The 25442-nt window shown below is 42.9% G+C and overlaps 1 protein-coding gene across 2 annotated transcripts in view; it reads left to right on the plus strand.

The window, feature by feature from the left end:
* LOC144491597 (FYVE, RhoGEF and PH domain-containing protein 3-like) overlaps positions 1-25442 on the plus strand; it is a 243243-nt gene that overhangs the window by 142237 nt on the left and 75564 nt on the right. The window contains exons 1-3 of one of the 2 annotated variants that reach the window (XM_078209633.1): positions 2176-2311; positions 2462-2651; positions 3882-4461. In XM_078209633.1, the coding sequence (XP_078065759.1) occupies positions 3934-4461 (528 nt within the window). In that variant the 5' untranslated portion in view covers positions 2176-2311; positions 2462-2651; positions 3882-3933. Of the gene's footprint in view, positions 1-2175; positions 2312-2461; positions 2652-3881; positions 4462-25442 lie in introns of those variants that run through there. The other variant, XM_078209631.1, reaches the window with a different exon arrangement.

The following is a 25442-nucleotide window of genomic DNA, read 5'->3' on the forward strand; positions in this document are numbered from 1 at the left end:
TCGATTCCCGGCTTGGGCCACTATCTGTGCGGAGTCTGCACGTTCTTCCCGTGTCTGCGTGGGTTTCCTCCGGGTGCCCCAGTTTCCTCCCACAGTCCAAAGATGTGCTGGTTAGGTGCACTGGCCATGCTAAATTCTCCCTCAGTGTGGCCGAACAGGTGCCAAAGTGTGGCAACTAGGGGAATTTTCACAGTAACTTCATTGCAGTGTTAATGTAAGCCTACTTGTGACACTAATAAATAAACTTTCAATTTTAAAACTTTAATCTGTCGGAACTGTTTCAGAGTCTATAGAATTTTGGAAGATGACCATCAATGCATCCACTATTTCTCGGGTCACTTCTTTAAGTACTCTGGGATGTAGATTATCAGGTCCTGAGGATTTATCGACATTTAATCCCATCAATTTCTCCAACACCATTTCTCTACTAATACTGATCATCTTCAGTTTCTCCCTCTCACTAAACCCTGTGTTCCCCAACATTTCTGGTATCTTATTTGCGTCCTCCTTTGTGAAGACAGAACTGAAGTATGTATTCAATTGGTCAGCCATTTCTTTGTTCCCCGTTTTCCAGCATTTTCTGGGGGTTTTTTCCCAGCTTCCAGCATCCACAGTAATTTGCGTGTATTTTATTATAACACTGTTTCTTGATGGTTTAATTTACCTATTCAACTTGAAGGTTACTGCAGCGTACTCTATTGGTTTTGCATTATACACAATATTTGCATGTCATGGTTAAGCAAAATAAGCTCCAGCATTTAGATAAAGCTTGCAGATCAAATGGGTCCAGCTATAGACTAGATTGAGTTGAGTAGAAATACAACTTGCCATAGATTGGCATTTTCCGATTATGTTTCCCCCATTACAGATTACAATTTGAACATGATGGTTGGACTATATTTAAAGAATTAAGACTTGTCTGATTAGATATTTTTATTGATCATTTTTTGTAATCTAGATATGCTTAGAAGCTCTATAAACATTTTACTGGATCCAAATGTAAACCACATAATGCACAACTAATATACAATGTAATAAATTTAGCTGTGGTCACAAAGCAACTGTCATCCATTGTTTTGACATTTTGTGGTCTTTCCTCTTATTTCTAACCTGATTAAAGTTGTATGTCTGGTTAGCAAGGTGTGATTTTAAATGAAACAAAATAAATATAGTAGAAATTATACATTTGGAAAGGGGAGTCACAAAACAGTGCAATTTTTCAAGTAGAATCTTTAAATTCCTTTTGTAATACCAACTGACGTGGCTTACAGAAGCATAGAAAATAGGTGTAGGAGTAGGCCATTTGGCCCTTCGAGCCTGCACCGCCATTCAATATGATCATGGCTGATCATGCACTTTCAGTATCCCATTCCTGCTTTCTTTCCATAACCCTTAGTCCTTGTAGCCACAAGGGCCAGGTCCAGCTCCTTCTTGAACATATCTAACGAACTGGCCCCAACAGCTTTCTGTGGTAGAGAATTTCACAGGTTCACAACTCTGAGTGAAGAAGTTCTTCCTCATCTCAGTCCTGAATGGCTTACCCCTTATTCTTAGACCGTGACCCCTAGTTCTGGACTTCCCCCAATATCAGGAACATTCTTCCCGCATCTAGCTTGTCCGTTATGATCCGTTCAAAACTTTCTGCATGGTCTGTTCACAGCCCAATTTGAATAATTGTAAATGTGTTACTATGGTTACTGCCTACGTAAAACTGTTCAGACAGGTTCATATGCAAATATATATAAGCAACACAGAATAGCAAAATACTCAAGCTGGTGTTTTTGCTTTTTTTGTCATTCTTACAGATGGCCCAGTATTTAACTGGATATATCAAATATAACTCTTGATTTTGAGTTTAATGTAGTATTTCTGCGAAAATCCACCAGAACCCATAAAGAGGAAGGAAACTGTGGAGGAGCTGAACGTACCCACAGAAAGACATGTGCAGCGTACACTCGTTGCAATATAGCAAAATTAGCATTGGTACAATAGCACTCAATCCACTGCAACCATCCATTCATGTAAAATAAAATCATTGACATATTCAAGGCAGTGGAAGAAAATAAAGTGAATTATTTGACGAATTGCCTTACTTTTTGGTCTTGGGTACTGCTGTACCTTTTACTCATAGTCACAAAACCACACTTTTTAATCCATTTTCAGTACTTCCTGTTTGAGCAACAAGGAAGCACAAGTCCAACTTTGTCGTTGTGCGCCGTACGATATGTCTCTGAATGACAGGTTAAAAATGGAGTATAGTAAAGGAATTTTTCACCAAGCGTGCAGTTAGAACCTTACAGGTTGCTTTCAGGTATGTTATGGGTTCTTGCATTAGGCAGAAACCTGGAATGTGGTAAATGCAAACTTGTTGCTGGTCTGCTCTTGACGTCTATGAAGACACAAGGTGAATTGTAAAGAAGAACTTCAGCATTAAGTAATTCTCCGTATTTTTATACGTCAGTACCTCCTAAGCCTGTCCACCTCCAAGCCTTGTACTACGAAGAGCAATTTCAGCTGATTCCTCCAGCCCCATCGAGGCCTCTGCCAGCGGACCCTAAGCTAACGAAGAGCTTGTATTCAAAGGCTGAGAGCAAAGAGACCCCGGGGTTATCTTGTGTCTCCTCACTTATCGAGAAATTTGAAAGTGTCAGGTAAGCCATTCTGTCTACCTACTTGCTGAGTTTTAAGAAATGTTATTGATGCGTCTTGGCTGAGGTGTGCTTTTCTCCTACCTTGTTGGAGTAGGTGAGATCACAGAGGGTGGGATCACAGCTTGCACCATTGCTGCTCTGTTGTTTAAACACTGACTGAAATACTTTGTTTACATCTTGTGATCCAATTAAATGTATATTGGAAAGTTTAAAAGGATTCCCTGAAGGCTAAAATGGCAGCATTTTTATAGATGTTGTGTTGTCTGCTTCACTGAAAAATGATCAATCTTCAAATCATTTCCTAAAACGTTGACCTTAAATTTCTAGCAAGAAATAGAATTTGTTGTCTTGTTCACAAACCAAATAGTGAAGTTGCACTGCTGTCCAACGAAAGCATTTTCCCCTCAATTGAATCAGTTTTTAGCTACCCACACGGGGCTAATTTTGAGTTATTTCCAGTACCATTGCCCTTTATAAGCAAATGAGTCCATCGAATGATTCTCCAAGATAACACCTTGGGCCTCCAAGTGGTAGTTTAATTTTCTTACTTTGCAGTATTAAACAAGCATTTCCATTTTTAAGGCAGAACCAATCCAGTGAGCAGAACCTTGATTTTGGTATTTAATTTTTATTTGAGCCAGTTATTGGGGAATGAGATGATCAGATATGGTTGTTTGGTTCAGATAGCTGTATCCAGCTTCAGTTTCCTGAAATGCTATGTAGAAATTGGAAATGAAGTGCCCAGGGTTTTATCTCCTCTGTAAATCCATGGATAATACTAACATTAGTAGTGTCCTCAAAAATTGATGATGTTAAATGTTGTCACTTATTTGATATAAAGCTATTATATTTTCCTACTTTTTTTAACATCTTGTAACTCCTGGATGTCAGCAAATTTGATGTGTATGTTATGGGAAAAAAATTAAAAGTGATACAAATTTAGAAATTAATAGAAATAACTTAGAAATTAATGGAAATATAAACGAATGCAGACAGAATAGGCCAAAGATGAGCTCCTGTAATGTAAATCCTTCGATGTTCCTGAACAATTTTTCGATAAACAGAAAATCTCCCCATGGATGCTGTCTGATCTGCTGAGTATTTCCAGCATCTTGTGTTCTCATTTCCAGTTTCCAACATCTGTAGTGATTTTGCCTTCGTATTAGATTTAATGGGATCTGTTCAAGTGACTTACACCCATGTGAAATGCCAATGTGTTACTCACTGCAGGCTGCTAAGTCCAGAGTTCGCCAAAAGAAATCAGCTGATTTTATCCCTTAAAATGGAACGATCCCAAGACTCATCGGAGTGTGCCGCATCTGACAGTGAATTGGAACCGGCTGGCTCAGCTGAGGGCACAACAGATAAAGCTGATTCGAGTGAACATGAAATTGGCATGGAGGTGATGGAACATTCAAACGAGGACAGTGTTACAATGACAGAAAGTGATGTAAAAGACAGTGACTCCACGGGCATAAGCAGGACTCAGGAGGCAAGTGCTGCAATTGGCGGGTCTACTCTGGAGCAAAATGGGAATGGTAAAATACCCAACAGGGACAGTGGGATTGACAGCCCCTCGTGTAGTGGGGAAGGTGAGGTTTTTCCCAATGAAGAAGGCATAGAGGAGAAAAAGAATGCCAGTTCTATGGACAATGGAAATGACACGGAGATCAAAACCGATGATGTTTCTGAAATACAACAAAAAAGAGATTCCACCCAGGAGGAAGATGATAGTGACATGGATGAGGGCAGCAGTGAGGAAAATGAAGCAGCAGAGGCGTGTAAGATCGAACAGTCTGAAGCAATCAAGGTAAGATGTTATTTTCAGAGATTTTATCACGCGGAAGTACATAAAGCAGCTGAACATGTCATACCAAATAGTTTGTTTTTGCATGGGCAATGCAGTTTGGAGTGCAGATATTTAAACATGTTTTCTTTCATGAAATCTTGACCTGCAGTCACAAGAAAATGAGAGAAATGCAATTTGATGTAAAATTTACATTATTAGGAATAGTCCTAGTAAATACTGCTACAGTGACCAAAGAAAATAATAGAGTAAACTTTGAGCAATTTCTTGGAGTTGGTGACTTAAGTATTCCTGAAGTATTTGCTTTCTGTTTACACACACAACTTGAAACTGGGTAGGAACACACAGAGGGTTGGAAAATGCCTGTGTAGCGAGACAATGTAGCCTCTTCAGTCAGTTTTTCCTTCGCTTCCATCCTCAATTTTCTTCTTTTCATACTTCTCTTCATCTGAGCAATGGGTGCTACAGAAACTGGTCAATCAAGAGACACAACACAATTGATCCTGATGCTGGGATAATGACATTCTGACATGCTCCATCCAACAACAACACATTTCACCAACCTATGGAGATGCAAAGATGGCATTATCATGACCAACTAACAATTGCATAAACACATGAAGATTACTGAAAGACAGAACAAAACTCAATGGTGATATAACTGTGGTTTATGAGTGGTTAGAACTATTGCTAAATGAACAATATAAACCTTTTCCAAGGGTTTGAATTTGTAACAAGAATGAGGAATGGGAAGATTGTAGAAACCAATGAAGAGACAAAAAAATCATGAGGACTGAAGGTGGATGATAAACCTCGTACGTTGTGTTACGGGTAATTGCAGGATTTTTCCCTAAACCCATCAGGATCAAAGAGAATGGGAAATGTGACCCTTAAAATCAATTTTTAAAGACATTAGTGAAGTATATAGATGTGCTAGTTATGGTTAATCAATATTTGTGTTTTTGCATTCATAGTAGAGAAGTAGGATACAATGTCAATTGTACAGGGATTTGTTAAGATTAGTGAGGGAGAGACGCTTGAAGACATTGATATAGTTATAAAAATGATCTGTAATGGCTAAAAAAAATGAGAGTTAAGTAGTGCATTTGGTACTTCAAGCTGACTCTGCCATTCAAGAAGATTATAGCTGATCTACCTCAACTCCACATCCCTGCACCATCCTCGGATCCCTTAATTATCTTAGTACCCACAAATTGGCCTTAGTCTTGGACTCCATACAGAACTTCAAAGGAATAATCTCTGGATTATTACCTGAGCCACGAGAAAATTGGCATCGGGTAAACCAGATTAAGAAGTTAAATACATGGCTCAAAGATTGGTGTGGGAAAAATGTGCTTTGATTCATGAGGCACAAGCACCAGTACAGGGGAAAGTGGGAGTTGTACTGTTGAGCATCTTAATTTGAACTGTGCTGGGATCAATGTTCTGTGAGCTGTTTATTTAGGGCAGTAGAGAGAGTTGTAAACTAAATTGTGAAGGGGAGGGAACACGTGAGGGAGGATGTGGTCAATTAAAGGGAAAGCCAAGGCGATAGAGTAAGGTAGCGATAGAATAAGGTAGCAATAAGGGTAATGATAATCAGAGCATGGCAAAAAAGGACAGGGTGTACAAGTTTAAGAGCATGCCAGGAATCGAGGCCTGAGTTAACAAAAATAATAAAAAGACAGAAAGTAAAGTACCTGACTGCACATTGCATTTGTAACAAAATGGATGGATTGACAGCTCAAATAGAAACAAATATGTGTGACCTAATAGTCATTACAGTTTGTGGCTACAAGGTGACCAAGGCTGGGACCCAATGTTTCTGAAGGACAGGAAACTAGGGAAAGGTCATGGGTTGCTCTGTTAATTGAGGGTGACATTAATAGTGAGGAATGACCTTAGTTCTAAAGATCAAGATGCAGAATCAGCTTGGGTAAAATTATGAAATAGTAAAAGTAGTGTGTCACTTGTGGCAGTAGTGCATAAGTCCCTTAACAACAACTACACTGCAGGGTGAAGTATTTAGGAAGAAATAATGCAGGCTTTTAAATAAGATACTTCGATAATCATGGGTGATTTTCATCTCCCTATCGATTGGATGGATCAGGTTGGCAAAGGTAGCCATTTAGATGAGTTTGTAGTATGTTTTTAAGAGCAGCACATTTTACAGGTCAGTTGGCTTGAAATCTGTCATGGGGAAATTGCTGGAATCTATTATTAATGAGTTTATAGTAGGGCCCTTAGAAAATCTTAATGCAATCAGGCAGAGTCAACATGGTTTTGTAAAAGGGAAATCGTATTTGATTGATTTATTAGACTTCTTTGAGGAAGTACAAGCAACATGACAAGCAAAGGGGAACCTGTAGATGTACTGTTCTTGGATTTCCAGGAGGCATCTGACCCTTAGTTACCTGCTTCCTGTCTCCCTTCTTTCTAGAATAGAGGAGTTACATTCACCCTTTTCAGTCTGATGGGACCTTTTCTAAATCTAGAGCACATTGGAAAATTACAACCAATGCATCAACTGTTGCTGCAACCACTTTTTTTTAAGATCCGAGGATGAAGTCCATCAGGACTTGGGGACTTGTCAGCTTTTGGTTCGAATAATTTTCTTAGTGCCCTTTCCCTGGTGAATGTGATTGTTTCAGGTTTCTCCCTCTCTTGATTACTATGCAAAATAAGAGCTCATGGTATCAGGGGTAACGAATGACTTGGCTGAAGGGATGGATGGCTTGGTTGCTAAATTTGCTGATGACACAAAGAAAAGTAGGAAAGTAAGTTATGAAGAGGGCATAAGGAGCCTGCAAAGGGATTTGGATAGGTTATGAGAGTGGGGTAAAAATGGCAGATGGAATATAATGTCTGAAAATGTAAACTTGTCCATTTTGGCTGGAAGAATGGAAGCACATTATTTAAATGGGGAGAGATTGCAGAACTCTGAAGTAGAGAGGGATCTGGGTATCCTAGTACATGAATCACAAAACCCTAGTATGCAGGTACAGCCAATGATTAGGAAAGCTGGAATGTTGGCGTTTGTTGCAAGGGGATGGAATATAAAAGTGTGGATGTTTTACACATTCCAGTGTCGTGTACAGTTTTGATCTCTTGACTTAAAGGATACAACTGTATCAGAAGCTGTTCAAACAAGGTTCATTTGATTGATTCCTGAGATAGATGAGGGGATTATCTTGTGGGGAAAGATGGGATAGGTTGAGCCTGTAGCCATTGGAGTTCCCAAGAATGTTCTTGAGAAACACAAGATCCTGAGAGGACTTGAGAGAGTGGAGGTAGAAAGGTTGTTTCCCTTTGTGGGAGACTAGAACTAGGTGACATAGTTTAAAAATAAGGGGTCTCCCATTTAATATGGAGAAGAGGAGAATTGTTTTTCTGAGTATCATTATTATGTGAAGTTCCCTTCCCCATAGAACCATGGAAGTGGGGGTCATTGAATATTCTTGAGGCTGAGTTAGATATATTATTGATTACCAAGGGAGTCAAAGATTATAAGGGATAGTTGAGACCACGATCAGATCAGCAGTGATCTTACCAATATAGAATAGGTTTGAGGGACCAAATGGCCTGCTCTTGTTTCCAATTCAATATATGTATAAATAAAAGCGAAATACTGTGGAAGTCTGAAACAAAAACAGAAAATGCTGGAAAAACTCGGCGGATCTGGCATACCCACAGATGCTGCAATACCCATTATTTTTTTCCAACATTTTCTGCTTTTATTTCTTTTGTATATACGTTCATAGAACAACTGAAAATCTGGAGTTTTCTGGGGGAGACAATTCTAAAGATCTAAAACCCCCATGAGTAAAGCAATCTTTCATCTCAGCCCTATATGGCTGACCCCTAATTCATAGAATAGAATCCCTACAGTGCAGAAGGAGGCCATTTGGTCCATCGAGTCTGCACCACTCTCCTACAAAGCATCCCACTCAGGCCCTATCCCCATAAAGTCCACATATTTTCCTCCCTAATCCCCCTAACCTATACATTTTGGGACACTTGAGGGGCAATCCTGCATGGTCAATCCACCTAACCTGCACATCTTTGGACTGTGGGAGTAAACCCACACAGGCACATGCAGACTTCACACAGTCACCCAAGCCCGGAATCGAACCTGAGTCCCTGGAACTGTAAGGCAGCAGTGCTAACCATTGTGCCACCATGCCACTTATTCTAAGACTGTGACCTGATGTTCTAGATTCGCAGACAAGGGAAACATTTTTTCAACAGCTACCCTCTCCAGCCCTTTAGAATTTTATGCTTCAATGAGATTACCTCTTGTTCTTCTGAACTCCAGGGAGTATAGGCCTAGACCACTCAGCCTCTGCTCATAGGCCAATCTGCTCATTCAAGGAGCAAGTCTGATGAATTTTCACTGCATTCCTGCTAGAGACAATATTTCCTTCCTTAGATACGGAATCTAAAATTACACATATTCCCAACCAGGCATTCACTGGCCCGTGGGTGATATTGTTTCCTCCCATAGCAAGAACCCTCGCTGGACTTCACCAAGCCCTCAACACCCCGGCCCCCCTGGCCCCACTTACCTTGCCGTGTTGGTTGAGTGAGTTTCTCAGCTGGGTGTAGTCCCAGCCATGTCGTCCCCTCCCGCTGCTGTGGCTTGGACACAGCCAGCAGCCCATTAGCTGCAAGGTGCCATGAAATCTAGTTAGGGCTTCCACCAAATAGCTGAGCCAGGGTTGTTCCCCCGTCTTTCTGACCCATCATCGGAGTCGTCATTGTGCTGACAAAATCCAGCCCAGTGAGTGAGTGAGACAAAACCTTGTAGATGATAGAAATCTGAAATAAAAAGAAAATGCTGGAAATACTCAGGTAGGGCAATGAATATGGAGAAAAAAAATAGAATGAGCGATTTAGGTTGATGCGTTTTCATCAGAACTGACTAGAAGAGAACCAGATTGATTACAAAAGATACAGAGGAAAAGTGAAAACCAAAAGAAGAACGAGACTGTGAGCCAACAGAAAAGTGAATCAGAAAGTCTTCTATAGGCATATCAATAGTAAAAGGATAGCAGGAGGAAGAGTATGGCTAATTTGGGACTAAAAACAGAATTACGCATAGAAACAGAAAATATAGCTGTGGTACTAAATTGGTTTTAGCATCTGTCTTTATCAAGGAAGAAGATGCTGCCTAAGTCATGATAGAAGTGAAAGCACTTGAGGCAGTGGATGGGCTAAAAATAAAGAGGTGATATTAGATTGGTTGGCTGTACTTGAGACGCATCCAGGGGTACCGAGGAAGGGTGGAAATTGCAGAGGCACTGACCATAATCTTCCAATCCTCTTTAGATTCAGGGTGGTGTCAGAGGACTGGAGAATTGCAAATGTTGTACCTCTGTTGCCAAAAAGATGCAAGGATAAAGTCCCATAATTACAGGACCAGTAAGTTTAGCCTCCCTGGTGGGAAAGCTTTTTGAAACTATAATTTGAGAGTATCAGTCACTTGGAAAAATGTGAACTAATTAAGGAAGTCTGGCACTGATTTTTTTTTTGAGGGAAAATTTGAGATCAACAACTTGCTTGAGTTTTTTGATGATGGTTGATTTGGTGTACACTGACTTCTAAAAACGTGATAAAATGCCACATGACAGGCTTCTGTGAAGCCCATGGAAAGTGGCAGCATGGATATGATATTGGCTGATTGACATGTTAACAAAGTAGTGGTACCTGACCACCTTGGAGCAACACTGGGGGTGGGTTCCCTTACACTATAGTTCTACTTGGGCACTTGAGTCACTTTCGAGTTTCCATGACTATAGTTTTAGACTATTTATTGTTCTTGTTTGCACTATGTTTATGTAGTAATATTGAGGAACATCCACAATTCTTAGTGCAATATTATACATGGTTGTTGAAGAGTGGACAGTGATAGACCGTATAATAGGATAGAAGAGATTTGGTGTTCAGCTGATTTTTGGTACTGGTTTAGTTATTCGTCTTCCTTGTGAAAGCGAGTGAGACTTTCTTTCTCCTGTTCTCTTTAATGTGCTTATGTTCATTGACCCATAATTAGTTGGCGGCATTCAATTCTTAAAATTTGAACTTTTTAAAAAAACGTTAGTGCATAAAGTAATTGTGGCTAGGACAGAGTCATAGAGGGTATATAGCACAGAAAAAGGCCCTTTGGCCCATCGCATCTGCACCGGTCAAAGTCAAACCACCTCGTTATTTTGATCCCATTTCCCAGCACTTGGCCCATAGCCTTGTATGCCTTTGCAGCGCAGGTGCACATCTAAGTACTTAAATATTATGAGGTTCTCTGCCTCTGCCACTCTTTTAAGCAATGAGTTCCAGACGCCCACCACCCTTTGGGTGAAAATGTTTTTCGTCATATCCCCTCCAAACCTCCTGTCCCTTACCTTAAATCTATGCCCCCTGGTCATTGATCCCTCCACCAAGGGGACAAGTTCCTTCCTGTCTACTCTATCTATGCCCCTCATAATTTTATACACCTTAATCATGCCCCCCACCCCCACCCCTTCAGTCTCCTTTGCTCCAAGTAAAACAACCCCAGTCTATACAATCTCTCTTCATAACTCAAACTCTCCATTCCAGGTAACATCCTGGTAAATCTCCTCTGCACCCTTTCCAGTGTTATCCCATCCCTCCTATAATGTGGATTCCAGAACTGTACACAATATTCTAGCTCTGGCCTAACCAACGTTTTATATAGTTTTACAAACTGTTTTTTTAAAAATTCATTCATGGGACATGGGCGTTGCTGGCTGGTCAGCATTTATTGCCCATCCCGAGTTGCCCTTGAGAAGGTGGTGGTGAGCTGCCTTCTTGATTCGCTACAGTCCATGTGCTGTGGGTTGACCCACAATGCCATTGTGGGGAGGAGAACTTGAAGGTGGTGGTGCTCCCAGAAATCTGCTGCCCTTGTCCTTCTAGATGGAAGTGGTCGCAGGTTTGGAAGGTGCTATCTAAGGATCTTTGATGAATTGGTGTAGTGCATCTTGTAGATAGTAAGCACTGCTGCTACTGAGCATCGGTGGTGGAGGGAGTGGATATTTGTAGATGTGGTGCCTATCAAGTGGGTTGTTTTGTCCTGGATAGTGTCAAGCTTCTTAAATGTTGTTGGAGCTGCACCCATCCAGGCAAGTGGGGAGTATTCCATCTCACTCCTGACTTGAATATTGTTCTTAAACTTGATGCCTCATCTATTAAAGGCAAGTATACCATCTGCCTTCTTACCACTTTATCCAGCTGTCTTGCTACTTTAAGGGACTGGTGTACATGCACACCAAGATCCCCCTAATCCTCGGTGTTTCCCAGGGTCCTGCTGTTCATCATGTATTCCCTCACTTGTTTGTCCGACCCAAGTGCATCACCTCACACTTGGCGGGGTTGAATTCTATTTACCATTAATCAGTCCATCTGACCAGCTTTTCTATATCCTCCTGTAATCTAAGACTATCCTCCTCATTATTTACCACCCTACCAATTTTTGTATCATTCACAAACTTACTGATCAACCCTCCTACGTTTGAGTCAAAATCATTTGTATAAGCCACATACAGCAAGGGCCACAACATTGATCCCCGAAGGACGCCACTGGACACAGTCTTCCAGTCAGAAAAACACCCCCCGACCACTACCCTCTGCTTCCTGCCAACAAGCCAATTCCGGATCCAATTTGCCAAACTTCCTTGGATTCCATGGGCTCTTACCTTCAGTATCAGTCTCCCATGTGGGACCTGATCAAAAGCCTTGCTGAAGTCCAAGAAGACTGCATCAAATGCATTGCCTTCATCTACACACCTGGTCATCGCTTTGAAAAATTCAATCAAGTTGTTCAGAGATGACCTCCACCTAACAAAACCATGCTGACTGTTCTTGATTAACCCTTGCCTCTCCAAATGCAGATGAATTCTGTTCCTCCGAATTGCTTCCAATAGTTTCCCCACCACTAAGGTTAAACTAATTGGCCTGTGGTTTCCTGGTTTATCTCTTCCTCCCATCTTAAATAATGGTCCCACATTGGCTGGCCTCTAGTAGTCTGGCACCTCTCCTGTGGCCAGAGAGGAATTAAAAATGATTGCCAGTGCCCCTGCTATTTCCTCCCTTGCCTCACTCAACAGCCTGGGATACAATTCATCCGGCTGTGGAGATTTATCTACTTTTAACTCTGCCAGACCACTTGAATCTCCTCTCTGTTAATTTATTTAATTGTATCACAGTCCTCTCTCTGATTTCGATAGTCCACTCTGGCCAACTCGTATCTGATCTTATTAAAATCTGCCTTCTCCCAGTTTAGACCTTGTATTTCAGGTCCATCCTTGTCCCTTTCCATAGCAATCTTTAATCCAAGGGAGTTATGATCATTGTCTTCGAAATGCTCCCCTGTTGATACTTCAACCACTTGCCCAGCTTTGTTACAGAACATTAAGTCCAGGGCCACCCCCTTTCTTGTAGGACCTCTATACACTGGCTTAAAATGGATGTATTTGGTGAAAGGGTGCATTTTAAGAATTCCACTCCCTCTAAACCTTTCACTCTTTGGCTACCCCAGTTAATGTTGGGGAAGTTGTAATCCCCCACTATTACTGCCCTATTACCTTTACACTTTTCTGAAACTTGCCGACATATCTGCTCTTCTATTTCGCTTGGACTTTTAGGGGGTCTATAGAACGCTCCCAGCAATGCGATTGCCTCTTTTTGGTTTTTAAGTTCTACCCGTATGACTTCATTTGAAAAGCCCTCTAAGATGTTACTTTGAGTAGATGCAATGAATACAGTATTGTATTTCACACACTGGAAATATCAAGGGGTCTGAGTGACAAATATTACTTGAGTTTTAACATTGATGAACCCACACTTGTTCCATTTAATGTAAAAAAAACAACAGGAGGCCCAGTGGTAAATGGCACAAACCTTCACTCCATTGTCTGTACATTTGGCGGAAAATATTTGAAAAATAAACAATTAATCTTATTGCTGAGTGAGCTGTGTGAGAAATGCAGGGATGGCATGAAGAGATTAGGAGAACATTTAACTTATCAAGTCTCAAACATCTTGTCAGAGTTTTATGATAGAGTAATATTTAATCGCCTCTGTTATAGAATAGATTTATGACAGATCATTTTGAGTAAAGTGTATTTAATTATCCGGCAGGCATACTGATATTACCCTTGGAGCTATGTATCTAACCAGTTTTCTCCCCTCAAACCCTAAAGCTGGAGCTGTGTTGGATTTATAGGTGTTATGTGCCCTCCAGTACTTACCAGAGTGATTATTCTTAATATATGAGCTTTGATCGTGTAAATTAATCGTTTATACAGTCACTGGGGAGAGATTGAATATGCCACATATTAGAAACTTTAGCTAACCATCCTCCTCCTAACTCTGAAATGCCGAGTCCTTTACTTTTATCTTAACTGAGATCAGCTAATGCAGCAAAAATTGAACAAGTAACCACCTTGTTTCCATTGTTCAGTGACACAGGCATTTGCACTGGGGCCATTGAACAGCTGTTCTGCTTGAGTCAATCAAACAAATATAAAGTCGGTGTTTTTAAAGCTGCAGAATGAATATAGTGATTTGCATCTACTCAAAACTAAGTAGAAGCAATTTCGCTTGACTTCTGGGTTATAACAGCAGGAAGTAGCTTGTAACTGAGAAAATAGTGAGGGTTTCTGACTTAACCACCCTTTCAGGCAGTGAGCTCCAGACTTCCACCACTCTCTGGGTGAAAAAGTTTCTCCTCAATTCCCCTCTTAGCCTTCTCCGTTTTACTTTAAATCTCTGTCCCCTGGTTATTAATCCCTCTACAACAAGTAGTAGTTTGTAATTGAAAAAATAAATGAGCTTGCTGCCAACGCACAGCATTGCCTAGTCCATTACTTTGAATTCAGACATGCTAGCTTGGAAAGTCCCGCTGCCAGGACCATTGTTCACTCTGTTACTCTCACACTTAACCCATTGAGTTTTTACACCATTGTTTGCTTTGCAGATTTGTTGCTGGAACCTCATGCCTTTTGCAACATGAGACTATCCCTGGCTGTTCTTCTATTAAAATCCATTAACCTCAGCCTGTCCTAACTGGTATTCAATCTTGCTTGTCCATGACATTCTGGTTCTCACTGATCTAAGTTGAACTATCATTTCGTTCCCCACTCCCGGCAGCATCTCAAATTTTAAAATCTCATCTTTGTATCGATATCTCTTCCATTCTTTATTATGTTCAGGCTTGCTGGTATTGGCCTGTGATGCTCCCTCCTCCCTTTGTCCCATTATTAGTGGCTATGCCTTTCACTGTCTACATCTCCCTGGAATTGCCTCTATAAACACCTCTGCCACTCCACTGCCCTCTTCTTCACTTCTCTAACCAGTCTTCCTACTTTCCCCTTCTTTGGTTCAGGGTTTATTAGTGCTGTGTTCCCTAAACTATGGTTGCGACAAGAGTTTGCTCGGTCTTTAAGTGTAACACCAGGTTGTTAATCTAAGGGGACATCGTTGGTCAGTTTTACACCATTGGCCCACCAAAGTAGGGTGATGATGTTGGTGAACCTGATGATCCTACTGGAAGGAATACCTGCACATGTATAAAGATGGTTGTACTGGAGCTGTGTGAAATGCTGGTTAGGTCACAGCTAGAGTAGTGTGTGCAGTTCTGGTCACCACGTTACAGGAAGAATGCGATTACATTGGAGAGGGTGCAGAGGAGATTTACCAGGTCACTGTCTGCCTGGGTTGGAGGGTCTGAGCTATGAAGAGAGATTGGATCACCTGGGGCTGGTTTCCTTGGAGCAGCAAAGGTTGAGAGGGGACCTGATAGAGGTGTATAAGGTTATGGGGGGGGACATAGGGTGGATGGGAAGGCATTTTTTCCATTTGTAGAGGGGGTCAATATCAGGGGCACATGTTTAAAATAAAAGGCAGAAGGCTAAGAGGGGAATTGAGGAGAGTGTTTTTCACCGAAGGTGGTGGAAGTCTGGAACACCCTGCCTGAAAGGGTGGTTAAATCAGAAACCCTCATTTAAGAAGTATTTAGATATTCATTTGTGTTTCCATAATGACCAGGGCTATGGCCTGCTAAGTGCTGGAAAATGGGATTAGTGTAGTCCGATCTTTGTTGACCGGTGTGAACATGAGGGGCTGAATGGACCTCCTTAGAGTCAGAGAGGTTTACAAAATGGAAACGGGCCCTTCGGCCCAACTTGTCCATGCCGTCCAGTTTTTACCACTAAGCTAGTCCCAATCGTCTGCATTTGGCCCATATCCTTACCCATCTTACCCATGTAACTGTCTAAACGCTTTTTAAAAGACAAAATTGTACCCGCCTCTACTACTACCTCTGGAAGCTTGTTCCAGACACTCACCACCCACTGTGTGAAAAAAATGCCCCTCTGGACCCTTTGTATTTCTCCCCTCTCACTTTAAACCTATGCCCTCTAGTTTTAGACTCCCTTACCTTTGGGAAAAGATGTTGACTTTATCTATGCCCCTCATTATTTTATAGATCTCTACAAAATCACCCCTAAGGCTTCGACGCTCCAGAGGAAAATCTCCCAGTCTATCCTAGTAAATCTTATCTGCACTCTTTCTAGTTTAATAATATCTTTTTTATAATGGGGTGACCAGAACTGTACACAATATTCCAAGTGTGGCCTTACTAGCATCTTGTACAACTTCAATAAGATGTCCCAACTCCTGTATTCAATGTTCTGACCAATGAAACTAAGCATGCCGAATGCCTTCTTCACCATTCTGTCCACCTGTGACTCCACTTCACCATTCTGTCCACCTGTACTCCTAGATCTCTTTGTTCTATAACTTTCCCCAACGCCCTACCATTAACTGAGTAGATCTGGCCCCGATTCGATCTACCGAAATGCATCACCTCACATTTAGCTAAATTAAACTCCCTCTGCCACTGGCTCAATAGATCAAGATCCTGTTGCAATCCTAGATAACCTTCTTCACAGAGGGTTGAGTGGGCCTCCTTCTCTGCTGTAATGTCTATGAATCTATATGGCATGGAAACAAATTTCAAAATGATCACTTAAAAATTGAGATATAGAAAATTGTTAAATACTTTGGTTTTTTTTGAATACATATTGGTCAAAAAGTCCCGGAATTGTGTTTTTGTCACTAGAGCATTTTAAAAACTGCCAGTGACCTATTTATCCTGTTCTGAGTGAAGACAGTGACACAAAGGAAGTTACTGCAACATTAACTTGTGGTTTTTTGTCTGAATTTAGTTACGTTTGAAAATGCAGGAAGGTATGTTTTGCATATGTCCTGGCCTGGAGGAATTGCATAACTAATGCAAATGTAACTGTGACTTTACTATCAGATTTGAAAAGGTTTGAGTAGACTAGGCCTGTATTCCCTACAGTTCCGAAGAATATTGAAACATTGGGCCGAATCTTCCAGTATCGGAGGCTGGATATACGACTGAAAGGTGTACGTCAGGATCACTGTGGAATTACTGGGGCATGGATGTACATGCGAATTGCCCAGGAGGTTTCAACTTCTTAGCACTGATTGGATGTCATTTTTTAACTGAACTATACTTTTCAATAGCAAGCACTGAGATGTGGGAGAGGCAGGTGCAATGCGATACAAAATCCTCGAAATGCGCAGAAAATGTACAGTGTATTTTAGTTTAAAAGTGGCTCTTGCTGCTATGTCAAACTTGAAGAGTTGTGGAACAATCTGCTAAATTTCTTATTTGTGGCTATTCAATGTTGTTTTCTAATAGCCATAAGTTGAGAGCCCACAGGGGCGGCACGGTAGCACAGTGGTTTGCACTGCTGCCCCATAGTGCCAGGGACTTGGATTTGATCCCTGGCTCAGGTCACTGTCTGCGTGGAGTCTGCACGCTCTCCCCGTGTCTGCGTGGGTTTCTTCCGGGTGTTCCGGTTTCCTCCCACTGACCAAAGGACGTGCTGGTTAGGTGCATTTGCCATGCTAAATTCTCCCTCCGTGTACCCGAATAGGCACCAGAGTGTGGCAACTAGGGGATTTTCACATTAACTTCATGTAAGGCTACTTGTGACACTAATAAACTTTTTAAAACTCCATATGCATTGGCAGGTGTCATCTTTCCATCCATTCTGTTTTTTTTCCCCAACATGATGAACTTACCACTATTGATGTACAAAAGGGGCATGTCCTGTCTTTCCCCAACTCTGCTCCGTTCCAACACGGGTTCTCCTGGGAATATTGCGCTGAATATTTCTATCAAAGTGGGGCTCGGAAAACCCTGGAAGTAATGTACAGCAGCATTTGAGTTGGAATATATGAGCACAGCAGCAATCCAGCGATCATTGCCACTGCTCAGAAGAACAGGGCCTGTTGGTTCTCAAGGGCTTGTCCGGGTAGATACTGGGAGGTTGTTTCTCTTGGTTGAGTTGTCCAGACATATGGATCATGATTTTAGAATAAAAAGTTGGCCATTTAGGACTAAGCTGAAGAGAGATATCTTCACTCAGAGGAACCTGAATCTTGTTGTCACAAGTAGGTTTACATTAACACTGCAATGAAATAGAGATTAGTAGATTTTTGTGTACAAAGGGAATCAAGAGTTAAGGGATAGTATTGGACAGTAGAATTAGTAGAAAATAAGTAAGATTAGCATGATCGTATTGAATGGTAGCCTCAAAGGGCTGAATGGTTTACTCTTCCTATTTCTTAGGTTGCTTTGCATTAGATTTACAGCATAGAAACAGGCCATTCGGTCCAACTAGTGTATGCTGACATTTGTGCTTCACTTGGGCCTCCCCGTCTTTTCTTCTGTTGTCATAACATTCAATTCACTTCTTTCCATGCTTGTCTTGCTTCTGCTTAAATGCATTGATACTATTGACTTCAACCATTCCCTGTGGTAGCTAGTTCCAAATTCTCACCACTTTCTGGGTAAAGAAGCTTCTTCCGAATTCCCTATTGGATTTCTTGGTGACTATCTTATCTTGATGGCCTCTCGTTTTGCTCTTTCCCACAAGTGGGCAGCACGGTAGCACAGTGGTTAGCACTGCTGCTTCACAGCTCCAGGGACCTGGGTTCGATTCCCGGCTTGGGTCACTGTCTGTGTGGAGTTTGCACATTCTCCTCGTGTCTGCGTGGGTTTCCTCCGGGTGCTCCGGTTTCCTCCCACAGTCCAAAGATGTGTAGATTAGGTTGATTGGCTATGCTAAAAATTGCCCTTAGTGTCCTGAGATGCATAGGTTAGAGGGATTAGTGGGTAAATATGTAGGGATATGGGGGTAGGGCCTGGGTGGGATTGTGGTCGGTGCAGACTCGATGGGCCGAATGGCCTCTTTCTGTACTGTAGGGTTTCTATGATTTCTATGAGACGTTTTCTCTGTAGCCACTCTAATCAATGTCTTCCACAATTTTAAAGATCTCCCCTCAGTATTTAGTTCAAAGAGAAGGGAGGCCCTTTCAGCAGCCTCTTCATCCTTTCCTAATTAAATCCTGTTAATAATATGACCTGTGATAACAGGTGGCACAGTGGTTGGCCCTGCTGCCCCACAATGTCAGGCATCCAGGTTCAATTCAAGCCTTGGGTGACTGTCTGTCTGGAGTTTATATGTTCTCCCCATGTCTACGTGGGTTTCCTCTGGGTACTCTCGTTTCCTCCCACTGTCTATCAGTTTACCATGGATTGGCCATGGTAAGTTGCCCCTTAGTGTCCCAAGATGGTGTAGGTTAGATGGATTAGCCATGGTGAATGTATGAGATTACAGGGATAGAATGGGGGCGGCTGGGCCTGGGTAAGACTCTGTCAGAGAGTCAGTACAGACTCGACAGGCCAAATGACCTCCCTGTGCACTGTAGGGATTCTATGATCTAAAACTGTTACCGATAATATTGCAAGCTCACTTATTGTTGTTCCTCTTCTTCAAGGCAAACTTTCATCTCTTCCCATAGAGATGTATAAGTTTTTCCTGGAACAGGTCGCTAGTATATTGTCAGAGACTTGTAACTTTAGGAGTGCCACTCTGCATTAAGCATGGCTAACCAGGAGTCTCTCCCATGCTTACTACCTGCCGCTGGCATGCATTGGAAGAATTTTGCAGGTTGACACTCAACCTTTTTGGCCACGTTATGAACACACCTTCCTTGGCCATCAAATCCTGAGGTGGGACTTGAACTTGGAGCTCAGAGGCAGGGACGCTACCCACTGCACCACAAGACTTGCTTTCCTTCTGACAAAGCCTATTGGATATTTTCCATCTGTGATGAATAGGGAGCCCATTTCATTCCTTTCTTTATTGTAGAACGAATGTGACTAGGATCATTGATATAACTTTAACCAATAACATGTATAGATTTACAAGCTAGTGGAACCAAAGTCCCACTTTAGTATTGTTCCAGTTATTTATAATGTTCTCTCTTTTGTCGCGGTTTTTATGGTCAGAAACCTGTGTAACTGTGAAAATACAAGTGGGAAGTTGGGGGGGAAAGTAGAAAATGCCTCGAGCAAAATAACTCATATTTTTCTGAAGTGATCTACACTAACACAAGCACTTACTTTGCAGCTACATGATGGTTGTAGATAGCCATAAATATGACAAAGACACAAGATGTATAAGTCTGTTTAATTCAAGTTTCTCCAGTGAGAAACAAACTTGACTGTTCCAATTGTCAGGGATGTGACTCGAGCTAGATATAAGTAGTTATATGCACCATTTCATTCTTTTCTTCTTGCTTGCAGCCAAATAATGTCATAATGTCACTACCTTGAACTATTTTGTTTATATTCTAAATGAATAATTAATTTACTCATATTAATAGATTTAAATTGAATGATGAATTTAGAAACTATATAGATGCTGTGCAGGAATTTCCTGTCAATTTTCACCCAAAAAGGTTGTAATGTAGTTCGTTGCCAACTTCTGGTGCAAAAAATTGAAGAAATGTGGTTGTAAATGAGGCATGCAGAATTATTATAGTATGCCTGAATTTGTTTCATGTTTTAAGTTCGTTAGTAGAAACTTTTGCCCAGACCCTCCTCTCCTTATCAGCATAGCCTCTTCCATTATCTGAAAGACAATAAACTTCCTGAATTTAGACAAGTTTAAAATTTGCAACTAAAAATTTGCTTGTGAATTTACACTTACTGAGATAACCCTTAAGGAAATGTCAACAAAAACATCATTTGTAAACACTAGAGCAGATTTTTTTCAACGCTCACTGACACAGGCAGCATTGTCCAAAGATGTGCGGGTTAGGTTGATTGGCCAGGTTAAAAATTGCCCCTTAGAGTCCTGAGATGCGTAGGTTAGAGGGATTAGTGGGTAAATATGTGGGGGTAGGGCCTGGGTGGGATTGTGGTCGGTGCAGACTCGATGGGTCGAATGGCCTCCTTCTGCGCTGTAGGGATCTATGATTCTATGATTTAAATGACTTGAAAGATTGACAGTTCTACGACGTTATTCTCCCTTCACAAACATTTGCACCTATTGTAGATTTTTGACCCTCAAACTGCGGGCCAAGGCTCTTGCGAGGGTGAAAATGGGGACTCTTTGAACTCAGCACTGAGCTCAGATATACCTGTTGAGTTTAGTTTTCCTTGTGTGTGAGCCATGACCTGTCCCCTTCTCCCAATTAGAGAAACTGGGATCTGTTGGAAGTGGCCGATGGGACCTCCGCACGTCGTCATTAAATGTCCGCAGCATCTCCATGACACCACGATAATCCAGCTGAACAGGAATCAACTGGATTCCGGCAATCGTGTTGTCCTAATAACTTTGCAACCTGGGTATTTTTTAAAAGCGTGGCAGTTGGGCCATGCAATGGGAATATTTAGGGTGCAGTAGAATTGTGTGAAGAACAAATATTGGGCGGGATTCTCCGGCCATTCACGCCAGTGGGATTATCCCGTCCTGCTGCTTTAAACGGAGATTGAGCTGAGTGCCAAATTTTCCATCCTCTTTGGCAGCGGCAGCAGAGCATGAACGGCCAGAGAATTCCGGCCATTGTTTTCTATTTGTACTAGTTTCAGTGACTTACAGCTGTATGTTTGAAGGTTAATTGCCCATTAAAATCCTATACTTAGTTCAAAAAAGCAAGCCTCCCCCCCTTTCCCTCCCCTCCCCGCCCCTCCCCCCTCCCCCCTCCCTCTCCCCCCCTTTCCCTCTCCCCCCCTTTCCCTCCCCCCTCTCCCCCCCTTTCCCTCCCCCCTCTCCCCCCCTTTCCCTCCCCCTCTCCCCCCCTTTCCCTCCCCCTCTCCCCCCCTTTCCCTCCCCCCTCTCCCCCCCTTTCCCTCCCCCCTCCCACCCCTCCCCTCCCACTCCCCTTCTCCTCCCCTTCACCTTCCCCTTCCCCTTCCCCTCCCCCTTTCCCTCTCCTCCCCCTCCCGATTTCCCTCTCCTCCCCTTGCCCTCCCCCCCCCCCTTTCCCTCTAACCCCCCTTTCCCTCTAACCCCCCTTTCCCTCTAACCCCCCTTTCCCTCTAACCCCCCTTTCCCTCTAACCCCCCTTTCCCTCTAACCCCCCTTTCCCTCTAACCCCCCTTTCCCTCTAACCCCCCTTTCCCTCTAACCCCCCTTTCCCTCTAACCCCCCTTTCCCTCTAACCCCCCTTTCCCTCTAACCCCCCTTTCCCTCTAACCCCCCTTTCCCTCTAACCCCCCTTTCCCTCTAACCCCCCTTTCCCTCTAACCCCCCTTTCCCTCTAACCCCCCTTTCCCTCTAACCCCCCTTTCCCTCCCCCCCCTTTCCCTCCCCCTTTCCCTCCCCCCTTTCCCTCCCCCCTTTCCCTCCCCCCCTTTCCCTCCCCCCCTTTCCCTCCCCCCCTTTCCCTCCTCCCCCCTTTCCCTCCCCCCCCTTTCCCTCCCCCCCCTTTCCCTCCCCCCCCTTTCCCTCCCCCCCCTTTCCCTCCCCCCCTTTCCCTCCCCCCCTTTCCCTCCCCCCCTTTCCCTCCCCCCCCTTTCCCTCCCCCCCCTTTCCCTCCCCCCCCTTTCCCTCCCCCCCCCTTTCCCTCCCCCCCCTTTCCCTCCCCCCCCTTTCCCTCCCCCCCCCCCCATTCCCTCCCCCCCCCATTCCCTCCCCCCCCCTTTCCTTCCCCCCCCCTTTGCCTACCCCCCCTTTCTCTCTTTTCCCCCCCCCCCCCGCTTTCTCTCCCTCCATTTCCCTCCCTGTTTGTTATACTTGATTGAGGTAATTCGGAAGGAAGGGGAATAACCAGGAAGCTATTCTTTTTCCCTGCACCGGGTGGCACAGTGATTCGCACTGCTGCCTCGCAGCGCCAGTGACCCGGGTTCAATTCCGGCCTTGGGTCACTGTCTGTGCGGAGTTTGCACATTCTCCTCGTGTCTGCGCGGGTTTCTTCCGGGTGCTCCGGTTTCCTCCCACAGTCCAAAGATGAGCAAGTTAGGTGGATTGGCCTTGCTAAATTGCCCCTTACCGTCCCAAGATGTGTAGGTTAGATGGGTTAGCCACGATAAATGTGTGGGGTTACAGGGATAGGTTGGAGGGGCTGGGAAAGATACTCTGTCAGAGAGTTAGTACACACTTGGGCCGAATGGCCTCCTTCTGCACTGTAGCGATTCTATGATTCTGATGTGCATTTTGTGATGCAGCGATCAATAAATGGCCTCGGTCGGCTCTTGGAAAGGATTCACTGGTACTGAGGTCAAAATGAAAGATGTGGGAATGGATTTTTAAAAATTGCTCATAATTTAACCCATAGAAATCAATATTGTCTCTAAATTGTGGATGAGGTTTGAAATTGGGTGGAAATGTTACTTTGACCATTGTAAGAGTAGGCATTTGGAGCTCCTATTATACGCTGCCCACCTGCTTCTCCCAATCCACGTTCCAGCAGCGTTCCTCTGCTGTCTTTCTGCTGGCAAAGATTAGCTGGGGAAGCACAACGGAGCAAGCAACAAGCTCACAGCTCTTTGTGCAATACTGTGGAATCTCTGCTGGTAGACCCACCACACCCTGAAAACCGATGTCTTCAAAACATGACAGTGTGTTTAACTAGCCAAGCTCTACATTGATTTGAAAGCTGGCAGTTCGAGTAAGATCAGTGCTGCAGAGGGTTACCCCAGGGATCATTGGAGGTGACTCCCTTGTGCTTGTCTCTACCTGGAGGTTATTGGCCACAGTAATTGCTTTGGCCAGTTCCCTCTGGCCACTCTCTGGAGTCTGGCAGCTGAAGCAGGGGATAAATAAATGTGACTGTTGCGAAGCAATTAATCCATTGCTGCGGGAAAGCAATGCTTTCAAACTCAAAACCAATCTCCAATTATCCAGTGAAAATTCTTGTGGATAATTAGAACATAGATCAAGCCAGTGTGGATAATGGAGTTTTCCTTTGTTCTTTCATGGGATGTGAGCCTGGCTGGCAATGCCAGCATTTGTTACCCATCAATTGCCCTTGAGAGGGTGGTAATGTATCACCTTTAGTTACGACATCATGATCGGCACAGGCTTGGAGGGCCGAAGGGCCTGCTCCTGTGCTGTTCTTTTCTTTGTTCTTTGTTCCACAGTCCATGTGGTGTAGGTGCACCCACAGTGCTGTTAGGGAGGGAGTTGCATGATTTTGACCCAGCAGCCTTGAAGGAATGTGATATAATTCCAAGACAGGTTTGCATGTAGGTCAGAGCGGAACCTGCAGGTGATGTTCCTACACATCTGCTGCTCTTGTTCTTCAAGGTGGTAACTTCATGGGTTTGGAATGAGCTGTTGAAGGGGGCTTGTTGAGTTGCTTAAGTGCATTTTTTTTAGATGGTGCACACTGTTACCACTGTGCGCCAATATTGATGGTGACTGATGGGATACCAAACCAGTACTCTAATTTGTCCTGGTTGGTATTGAGCTTCTTCAGTGTTGTTGGAGCTGCAGTCATGTGGACAAGTGGAGAGTCTTCCATCACACTCCTAACTTGTGCCTTGTAGGTGCTGGACAGGCTTTGGGGAGTCGGGAGATGAGTTAGTTGCTGCAGAATTCCCAGCCTCTGACCTGCTCTTGTCACCACAGTATTAATATGGCTGGTCCAGTTCCGTTTCTGGTCAATAGCAACTCCCAGGTTGTTGATGTAATGACGCAAACTTTCAGGGAACATGGTCACATGGTTTAACAGAGTTCCTGTCTGTACTGCATCAATGAACATGTATGTCTGTAACTTATGTAAAAGATTCTACATCATATGACAAATACATGCCTGATAAGATTTTGATAAGTCGTGAAAAAAATATAGCCTCAAACATCTTCACGGGAACAAAACAATATTACAATATAATTTTAAAGTTTACTTTTTTTGACTGCTTAATAAAAATGAATTTCAGCAACACATTCAGTAACATCACAGTCAGCTGTCATGTTCAGAGTTGTGTTACTCAAGTAGTTTTGTGGTTTCAGGGCAGTTTACTTCCTTTACTAACAGGATGTCTTGTAGCTACACGATCATGTACAAATTATTTGTGTTTTGATGTTTAATGCCCAGAGAATTTTTTAGACTGTGTTTACCTTGTTTATGACCAACCAGGCTACATTTTCTATGATTTAAGTTCTGCCTTGTTTATTGTGCTTTTGATATTCATTCGATAGCAAACCAACAGTAAACCATAATTTAAAAAAAGCATGTGTGCTTATTGCTCTTCCCCCTCTTCCAAAAATGTTCAGAATAATGAAACAACAGGAGCAAACTGTGTAATGGACAGAAAAAATAATGTATGTTGGTTTTCTAATTAAAATCCTTGAATTAAAAGCTCCCTTTGGTTTCAGTACTATCTTGGGATGCATAGTGTACAGCTTCTTAAAGCAGAAAGCTAAAGTCATGTCAAAACTAACCAGAAAGAGTGTTCTGGTGCACAAAAATAACACACTTGCCTCCCCCGCCTCCCCTAACCCAGGCACAAAGCTTGCATCACCCTATCGGCAATGGCCCAGAGTGCTGGAGTGGAACAGCTCACAACATTCCTTGTTAGATAAAACTTTTTACCACCTCCTCCAGCCCTGTAATGGATAACGACATGCCAATAG

Source organism: Mustelus asterias, chromosome 3 (genome assembly GCF_964213995.1).
Source record: "Mustelus asterias chromosome 3, sMusAst1.hap1.1, whole genome shotgun sequence".
Taxonomy (NCBI): domain Eukaryota; kingdom Metazoa; phylum Chordata; class Chondrichthyes; order Carcharhiniformes; family Triakidae; genus Mustelus; species Mustelus asterias.